The sequence below is a fragment of the Parasteatoda tepidariorum genome, chromosome 10 (assembly GCF_043381705.1).
Source record: "Parasteatoda tepidariorum isolate YZ-2023 chromosome 10, CAS_Ptep_4.0, whole genome shotgun sequence".
NCBI classification, from domain to species: domain Eukaryota; kingdom Metazoa; phylum Arthropoda; class Arachnida; order Araneae; family Theridiidae; genus Parasteatoda; species Parasteatoda tepidariorum.
The window spans coordinates 43,142,426-43,152,663 of NC_092213.1; the positions used below are offsets into that span (position 1 = coordinate 43,142,426).

Here is a 10,238-nt window from a genome sequence, read left to right on the forward strand (position 1 = left end):
AAAGTTACACTAAACTAGTTTTGTGTAACTAGAACAAAATTTCAAGTTCATAAATATTGGGCAAAAAAGACATTTTAAACAGAATATCTCATACCCGTGTTCATAAAAATTACACAAGAATTTTACTGTGTATTTAGATTTAAAAATAATTTTATAATTTATCTTTTTTTTTTTAAAGAATTATGACTACGAATAAATTTTTTGAGTTCCATTGTGAATTAAATTTATGTTATGCAATGGCAATAAAAATATACTTTATATCCAACTAATGTTGACCAACCATTGTTATTGAGTTTTTGACAATTGACGGTTTTATCTGTGATGTCACAAACCCCTTTTTGACAATTCTCAAAAACCAAAAATTTTAGTGTAAAAAATAATTATTAGCTACTAAATATAGGAGGATTTTAGAATAAAAGTACATATAAAGTTATCAATCAATTATGTTCTGGAGTCATTTTGACTTTCAACCCTCTCTTTGTTCTAACAATTAATGTCAAAAATCCAAACTTTAGTGTGGAAAATATTAAATAAGTAGAAAAAAAAATTTATAAAATTGCAATTTATATCTAATCTGTTAATTTGTTTAATTATTGAAAATAAAAATACAAAAAGAATCATCTTATTCATTATGTGTAGAATCAATTTTTTATTCCAATATTAACTACTCCTTTCTCTGAAGCGTGCAATTATGGAAAAATAGTTTCAAATCAAAGCCCCCTATATTCCAAGCTTATTTTTTAGTTTTGAATAAATAAGACTTAAGATTGAAAACATTCTTTTGAGTGATGCTGACCGGCATGAAGTTAAATGTAGATGTTCCAAAACTGTTTTAATGAGCTAAAGTAACATGTAATTAGGAAATTTATTTAAGAACTGTACTAAATATTTTAAACCCTAAAAATTATTCACTGAAAAAATATTAACTCACTTAAACGGAAATTTATATTTTTTGTAAATTACAATTAGTTTACTTATCAAGGAATATATCAATTCATAATCATGATTTATTGGCAATATTCATGAACATTTAATTATTAATAACAAATATTGAGAATTAAAATTTCTTAAAAAAAAATTTCAATAATTTTGGATATATTTTTCATTCATGATTAATAAAATACATTATTTATAATGCAAGTATAGTGCGTGATAGTAGTGTCTAATAAAATGTCCCCAATGGTAAGAAAGAAATTTGCCTCAGGTTTTTGACACTTTTCAACATGTTTTAGATGTGTCTTGTGAAAAACTAGTTTTTAACATCAAAACCCAACGCTAGTAGTAACAGAAGATGATATAATTCTTATTTTTCCTAAACCCCTTTCTGAAAATATCAAGCTTTTCATTACACATCTCTTATTTGATACGTCCTTAACTGACTTTAACTTGCTATAAATCAATATTTAGAGTAATAATAATAGATAGCTACTACTGCTCTGTCATGTTTCATTTTGCAAAATCAATTAGTATAAATACCAAAAATTTGTTTTTGATAAATTCAATAAGTAATCGCGTGAGATTTTAAAACTAATTTTTTTTTTTTCAAAATTCCTATTTGTTCAAAAGTTATCTAAATTTTGAGAATTTTTTGCAATTTTTCTTCTTTAAATAATAATTATTTATCCATTGCTGTCGAAAAATTTATCAAGTTTACAATTTTCAATTTCTAAGCTTGCACTGAACTTGATGCCAATAGCAACAACAACAAAAAAAAAAAAAATGAATAAATAAAAATTAAAAAAGAGATTAAATGTTACCACATATAAATCTTAACATTTATATTAAAACTGTTCCAAGTGTGAACTATTATATGTCATAATAATAATATCCTTATATATTGTTAACAAATAAAATTACAGTACAGAACCTTTATCATATTACATTGATATGTAATATAATATACATATCAATAAGCAGAAAGTGGAAGAATAATAAAAAATATATCACTATACTTCATATAAATATAATAAAGTATAAAAAGTNAAAAAAAAATTATAAATAAAAATTAAAAAAGAGATTAAATGTTACCACATATAAATCTTAATATTAAAACTGGAACAAGATGAAAACTGTTCCAAGTGTGAACTATTATATATCATAATAATAATATCCTTATATATTGTTAACAAATAAAATTACAGTACAGAACCTTTATCATATTACATTGATATGTAATATGATATACATATCAATAAGCAGAAAGTCGAAGAATAATAAAAAATTTATCACAATACTTCATATAAATATAATAAAGTATAAAAAGTTACTATGATATGTTACATAGTACCTTCCAACCACTATGAAATTTCCGCTGTTTCAGAAAATATTTAGTCTATATGTAAAATTTTACATATAGATTCTATATGTACAATTCTACAACTTCTTATAAATAAATTAAATGAATATATCAAATATCATACTCTAAAGTATTGATAAAAGTTTCAAAGAATTTTATAGGGCTCAAAATTTCAGCTTTAGTTAGCTACTAGATAAATATATTTCACTGTTAACAGTGAATGTCTCTTTTAATTATATTTTTTCATGAATTTTTCCTGAATAAGTTTTCTCTCCAGTATGAACAATACAATGCCTATTTAATATTGATCTATTTGCAAAGGATTTATTGCACACAGTGCACAAGAAAGGTTTCTCTCCAGTATGAGTAAAATAGTGATCTTTCAAATTAGTCTTCTGAGAAAATAATTTATCACATATACTACATGAATAACGTTTTTCCCCAGTATGAATAGTGAGGTGCGTATTCAAATTACTTTTACTCGCAAAAGATTTATCACACACACTGCATCTATAAGGTTTCTCACCAGTATGAACAAAAGAATGTCTATTTAATTTAGATCTTTCATCAAAAGATTTATCACACACACTGCATGCAAAAGGTTTTTCTCCAGTATGAATACGTGAATGTTTATTTAATTTAAATCTATTTGTAAAAGATTTATTACACACACTGCACAAATAAGGTTTCTCTCCAGTATGAGTTAAATAGTGTTCTTTTAAATTAGATTTCTGTGCAAATGATTTATTACATACATTGCATGAATAAGATTTCTCTCCAGTATGTAGAATGAGATGGACATTTAAATTATTTTTATTTGCAAAAAATCTATCACACACACTGCATCTATAAGGTTTCTCACCAGTATGAACAAGAGAATGTCTATTTAATTTACATTTGTCCTTAAAAGATTTATCACACACACTGCATGCGAAAGGTTTTTCTCCAGTATGAATACGTGAATGTTTATTTAATTTAGATCTATGTGTAAAAGATTTATTACACACATCGCACAAATAAGGTTTCTCTCCAGTATGAGTTAAATAGTGCGATTTTAAATTAGATTTATGTGCAAATGATATACTACATACACTACATGAATAAGGTTTCTCTCCAGTATGTAGAATGAGATGTACATTTAAATTATTTTTAGTTGCAAAAAATCTATCACACACACTACATCTATAAGGTTTCTCACCAGTATGAACAAGAGAATGTCTTTTTAATTTACATTTGTCATTAAAAGATTTATCACATATATTGCATGTGTAAGGTTTTTCTCCAGTATGAATAAGATAGTGTTTAAGTAAGCCGTGTTTCCATGCGAAAGTTTTTTCACATGCACTACATGAATAAGGTTTCTTTACAGTAGAAACAATAGAGTGTTCCTTTAAACTATCTGCTTGAGTAGATTGTATGTTAAGCATATTGAATGGAGTAAATACTTTTTTAGAATGAACAAGATAGTGTCTAAAAAAACTCAATTTCTTTGTGAATATTTTACAGTAATTTGAACACGGACTACGATAGCTGACTTGACGGCAAGGGATAGGATGCGAGAGTGTGACAAGCTCCATGCTTATAGCTTATAGCTTTTGTCTAGTCTCTTATTGCTCGCCCAAGAAAGCTGTAAGCAAATAGCATTGAGTTGAACGTNGCAAACACAGAAATACAGTAGGCTCTTTAATTCATCCACTGCGGGACTGGGATAGGATGCAAGAGTGTGACAAGCTCCATGCTAATAGCTTATAGCTTTTGTCTAGTCTCTTATTGCTCGCCCAAGAAAGCTGTAAGCAAATAGCATTGAGTTGAACGTATTCAAACAATAATTTATCAACAAACAACCTCTTAATTGATTAATGCATTTTTCTAATGTGATTTTCTTGATTGTAAGGATATATTTCTTGCATCATGTAAGATGCTTTAACTGTTAAAAAGACATGCTGAAAAAACAACTGTGCCTCATAAGTTCCTTGAATACACGTATTTGCAAATAAAAATAATTTCACCGAAATTATTCCTTTTTGTAAAAAAAATACGTGTTATTTCTGATGTGCTAGTGATGAAAATTATTCTTTGTACTTAAGTGTTATGCGGAGTGTATGCAATAAAAATTACCCTTAGCGTGGTAATTAGATTGATGTTATAAAATATTATCCATTTTAATTAACCAAAGATGACATTCATTGTGCGCAGAAAACAGTGATACCGAATCCTCTTTATGCTGGAAAGAAACTATTATGTTTTTACTAAAAAGAAAACTTTATGCAATGTGTGTAATGAAGCTTTAACACAAAAAAGGTATTAAAGTAAAAACTCTCCTGTTCATATTGGAAAGAAGCCTCATATGCTGTATGCAAGATAAAACAGTTTCATAGACATCTCATTTAAAAATGTGCTATCCTGTTCACACTAGACGTAAAGTACATACATGCTGTATGTGTGATAAAACATTCTCTTGCAAAACTAATTTAAAAATGCACTATCTTGTTCATACTGGTGAGAAACCTTACACATGCATTATGTGTAATAAATCTTTTAAAGAAAGATCTAAATTAAAAAGACATTATCTTATTCATACTGGAGAAAAACCTTATGAATGCAGTGTCTGTAATAAATCCTTTGCAAGGAGATATAATTTAAATATGCACCGTATTATTCATACTGGTGAGAAACCTTACTCATGCAGTGTATGCAATAAATCATTCAGTTCTAAAACTTATCTAAAAGGACATTATATTGTTCATACTGGAGAGAAACCTTTTTCATGCATTATTTGTGATAAAACATTTGCACAGAAAACTAATTTGAAAGAACACTATTTTACTCATACTGGAGAGAAACCTTATTCATGCAGTGTGTGTAGTAAATCTTTTACAAATAGATCAAAATTAAATCGACATTGTGTAACTCATGCTAGAAAGAAGCTTTATTCAAGTAAAAGTTTTAAAGGAAAAACCTTGCTCATTTGATTCTTAATTTAGTCTATTTTTTCTTCTTGCAAAGGACAATTTAAATTGAATTGATTTGCAATTTACAGTGTGTTTAAAGATAAAGAAATTTTTTTTTACTCTTCCTTTGTTATTTTCTAATGTATTTTTTTCACAAATGGATTTAAAAATATTGTTCTAAATGTAATAAAATCCAGTTTTTTTTTTTAAGTGATAAAACATTGCAATTTTTATTTTATTTATTTTTTTTTTTTGTAATAGAAAGAGATACTAAGACTATTAATTACTCAATGAAGCGAAAATTAAATGCTTACAAATGGAGTCTTATGTAAACATGATCGTTCTGAAGCAAAATGTACTCGCAATTGCAATGAATGTTATAGATGTTCCTACAGACCAATATTTGTTTGGACCAGAACTTTTTATCTCCATGTTCCTGTAAAACAATTTATTTCCATATCTCAAAAAAAATAAAAATAATTTTTATTATCCTGTTAACATTTTTTGTTTCATTCTGTAGTCATGTATATACATAATTTGCTATGTAACTTATTTATGTTCAAACAAAATTGTATTTCATTAAAAAGACCATTCATTTAACTAGCGAGATTTGTTTCTTTATTTTGATAATATAGCAAAACATTTACAATTGTCTTATGACAGGATATCAAGTATAATTCTAAGGCAGGACTATTTAAAACAAAAAGTCAATTTTTTGTTTTAATAATGTGCACGACTTGTTATGAAACAAAAATGTATTGCATATACATTTTGTTTTTCAGAATTTAAAATAAAATTCATTTTGCCAAAAATTTGTTTAAATCTGTTTTCTAGGGTGCAGTAATTTTTAATATAATTTTACTGTGAATAAATAAATTTAAAAAATACAGCAAAGGATAATAAGAATAGATTTTTTCCAATACTTAGATTTAATTTACTTCTAAGTGGCTGTCTATTGCAGTGATTTACAGACGCAAGCACTTATTGAAATTTTCAGCAATTGTCCTTCAGTGTTCTGCTTAAAATTTATCCCGTTCTCCCCGAAAGGCTTGCTTTAGAAAGTTCAAACTTTTATTAGGTTTTGTGTAGAACCTTGAATCTAAAATAGATTATACACTGTAATCCATGGAATTGTGAGCTGGAAGGCCATTCTTCAGATGATATCATCTTTGAAAAATGCCTCTCGTATCATGTTTTTTCTTTATCTATCATGTTTTAGAAGGATCTCTAAATTATATCTTTCTTTTCTGGGTGATGATGTTTATAGAAGGTAGAAGCTCAATTTCTTTAGCATAACTGGCTGTTGAAATTGTATTTTAAGTTATACGGAAGTTATAATTAGAAAATAAAAGTTTTATGCATCAATTATATACCAGAATGTTTTAAAAAGTTATGTATGAATAATTTTAGCACATTTGCTTACAATTTTTTTTACCTATTTGTTTTTAATTAGAAATGTTGTTTTTATCACAAATTTAGGAATTTATGCATTGCAAATCGAAGATATATTTTATGTATAAATTTTATGCAATAACACATTGTTAATTTATTAAATATAGTTTTTTTTTAATAATTTTAAATTTTTTTTTTCAGTACAATTTTATTGAGTATTCTTCTAGTAAGCTAGCTTCATATTAAGTTAGCTCTTGGCTAATTTCAGTATTTTTTCTTCCTGTCATTAACCAATCCTAAGAAAGAAGTCCTAAAAAAGAACTCATTAACCAATTCCATGATTATTTATTGCCTATTGAATGATAAAACGTTAGATGTCCTGTTTACTTATGCATGTGTTGGAAAAGCAATTTTTTTTATACTTCTACGAATTCTTTTATACTTTTGCAAACACAGAAATACAGTAGGCTCTTTAATTCAAACTTAAAAGAAAAAAAATTGGAAGTGAATTCAAATTCTTTATTTCAAACTTAAGCGGAAAAAAATTAAATTAACCAAAATATTGTAATGTAGAATCCAATTGAGTACAATATTTAAAAATAGTAAACTAAAATTGAAATCTTCTTATATTTTAATGATGGCCTGCAACTTGTATATTTATTACAGGTGTGACAAGTTTCTTCAGTGGAAAAAACTGCTTCTGAAGAAATAGATTTTTTCTAACACAAGTGAAAGGATCTCATTAAAAACAAGTATTGAATTAATATTTAAAATAGTTTATGTTTGTAATTTAGTTTAAATAATATTATTTCCCAGTAATTTAATAAATGATATTTAAATAACTGAAAATAGAAAAGTGGAAGAAGACAAAAAACAATAAGGATTTTCTAAAATGATTAAAACAAATGTAGTGTCTTTCAATGTTTAGCATAAAAGACTATGAACCTTTATTTTTCCACTTTCAGTTGGCAACTTAACGTTTTATTCTTTAAATCACTTTTGTTTCTTCTCATTTACATCCCACAAGTCTTGAAAATGGTCGTTTGTGTGCTTGAAATATGTCGATTGTTATTTCCAATTTGCATATTTTTGAAGCCAATAAAATATTTAATCAAGTAATTAAGAACTATCTTAAAATTTTATAATCTTATGAAGAACATTCAAGATATCATAATCAAATTTCATGTTGTATTATGACTACAAATCACACATTATACTCACAATTACAAATAACATATAATAACCAGTTGAATATTAAGAGAAAAGAATCTGATAGTGCAAAATATTTTTTGAAAGACCAATGGATCATAGTAATATTACAAGGGATTCATATCATGTAGGATTGGATGTATGAATAGCTATAGAGAAGCCATTGATTATAGTAAAAAGAGAATCATATACCAACCTACACTATTGATTTCGCAATATTTTTGTTTTATTACTACTCTACTCATAACAATCCCTGGAGAACTCCAGCCGCCCTCAGGATAGTTCTTCATACTTCACAGTTCTGGGCTTTACACTTCTAGTTCTCAATTTTTAATTTTTCCGCATCCTTCTCAGCATCTTTAAAAAATCTTTTCCTTGGTTTCCCCAATGGTCTAGAGCAGAGGTCGCCAAAGTGGTCTATATAGACCCCCAGGGGTCTATTTAACAAAAGAGGGGGTCGATCCGAATCGGAAGTGTCGATTGGGGGTGAAAGAAAAAACCGTTCTTATTACGCAAATCACACATACCTAATTGAGTATGTAAAATTTGTGAATTGTTTTATAACTGACCTAATATCAGTTTCATTATGGAACATAAATTAATTAAAGTACTATATTTATTCGGGTGAAACAAGTATTTACGTACCAGCGCACAATAGCACGAACTCTACACTTTTGGTTTATAAGTCATATACGTATGTTCGCTTGTTCAAATGTCACGTGTGACGAGCATTGGCGTTACAAACGCAAATATCATACGCAGTTTCAGCTATCTTTGCAAACTGTGAACAGTGTTGAATACTTGCAGTGTCATTATTAAAACTTTTACAGTTTTGGATAATTAGTTATTGTCTCGATATAACCATTCGTTTAGTTTAGGTATCAATTTTAATTATCAGTAGATGTAGAAAAGAAGGTAAGCATTAATATGGATTAGTACAGCCCGCGACGAAACTATAGCACACTTTGTATTTTCTTACGAAAATTACAATTTTTTTAAAAATATTATTATTTTTATCTGATGTGTGTCTTTAACTGCTCTTAATTATAAAAATTTTGTATAAAATAAGTTTCATTTAATTTCCAGTTAGTAGTAAAAAGCAATACAACAACATTATTGCTGGTTACTACTAACTGGAAATTAAATTAAACTACACACATCAAATTAAAATAATTATATCTTCAAAAATTTTGCGATTTTCGTTTCGTTGCTATAGTTTTGTTGTTGAACAAAAGCAATAAGAACCATATTTTTTATTTAGCTGACTTATTTGGAAAATTTAATGATGTCCAAGGAAAGCGGCAAGGAAAAGATGCAACAATTATCGAAGCTGAAACAATACTGTTAAGCTTCCAAGTAATTCTTCTTGCTACGTAAGAATTATCAGTATTTTTTTAAATCTGCAACAATTAGAAATAAAAGAAGAAGACTTGGAAATATGTACAGGTCATCTTCAAAAATTGAGCGATGATTTTAAGCTGCGCTTTGTTGATTTGGAAAACATTGACATCCCTGATTGGCTTATTGTGGCATTTTCTTCTCAAATTGAAAACGTGGACATCAACCTGCAAGATGAGCTTGCTGAATTGTTATCGGATCTTGAAGCAAAGACGATTTTTAAAAATTTAACAATAAGCAAATTTTGGACAAATATAAATATAATGCAAAAAAACGCAAAACTGTACGAAATAGCTCAGTCATTTATGCCAGCATTTCCAAGTTCCTATATGGTTGAAGCCGGTTTCAGTCACGTAAATTCAATCTTAACTAAGTACAGAAATAAATTAAATGTGGAGTTCCGACAATATAGCGAATCTCGCAAAAAAAAAAAAGAAAAACACCAGGCACACCCATCTTATTGATTAAGAAGCAATAAATTTGTAGTAACCTTACTTATTATTTCTTCTTATTTATAATTACTTATTATTTAATAAATATGAGGGTATTTAAATTTCAACATTAATATATTTTTTATAAAACTATTGTTACACTATGTACTATTACTTTAATAAATGTTCAAAATCATAAAATAAATGTACAAACACAGTATCTAATAGAGTTTTATCTTAATTAACAGAAAATATTCTTTTATGGGGGTCAATGGAGATTTCGAAAAACTATATAGGGGTAGATGATCAAAAAAGTTTGGCGACCCATGGTCTAGAGCCTCCAGGGATTGAATTAAAGATTTTTCTCACAACTCTGTTAGTGTTCATCCGCTGAATGTGACCCCACCACTTCAGTTTCTTTGACTTTATGTCAGTGGCTTTTTAAAAAAAGGAGGTAAATATTACACGCACACCACATCTAGTTTTTCCTAAAGAATAAGTATTGGTCCTCGTTAAACTGTGCTACCGTAAAGTGCTCGACTTCGCGGACAGGTCGTCGGG

At 27.6% G+C, this 10,238-nt stretch overlaps 1 protein-coding gene across 1 annotated transcript; it reads right to left on the reverse strand.

Moving 5' to 3' along the window:
• Positions 1–2,088: 2,088 nt before the first annotated feature.
• On the reverse strand, positions 2,089–3,911 carry LOC107453888 (zinc finger protein 888-like). Its single transcript, XM_016070890.3, has one exon. It carries the CDS (start codon positions 3,871–3,873, stop codon positions 2,530–2,532), a length of 1,344 nt encoding a protein of 447 aa, XP_015926376.2. The 5' UTR covers positions 3,874–3,911; the 3' UTR covers positions 2,089–2,529.
• Positions 3,912–10,238: the final 6,327 nt, after the last annotated feature.

Excerpts from the sequence above, each read along its gene's own strand:
- LOC107453888 (XM_016070890.3), bottom strand. The coding sequence starts at position 3,873 with ATGGAGCTTGTCACACTCTCGCATCCTATCCCTTGCCGTCAAGTCAGC.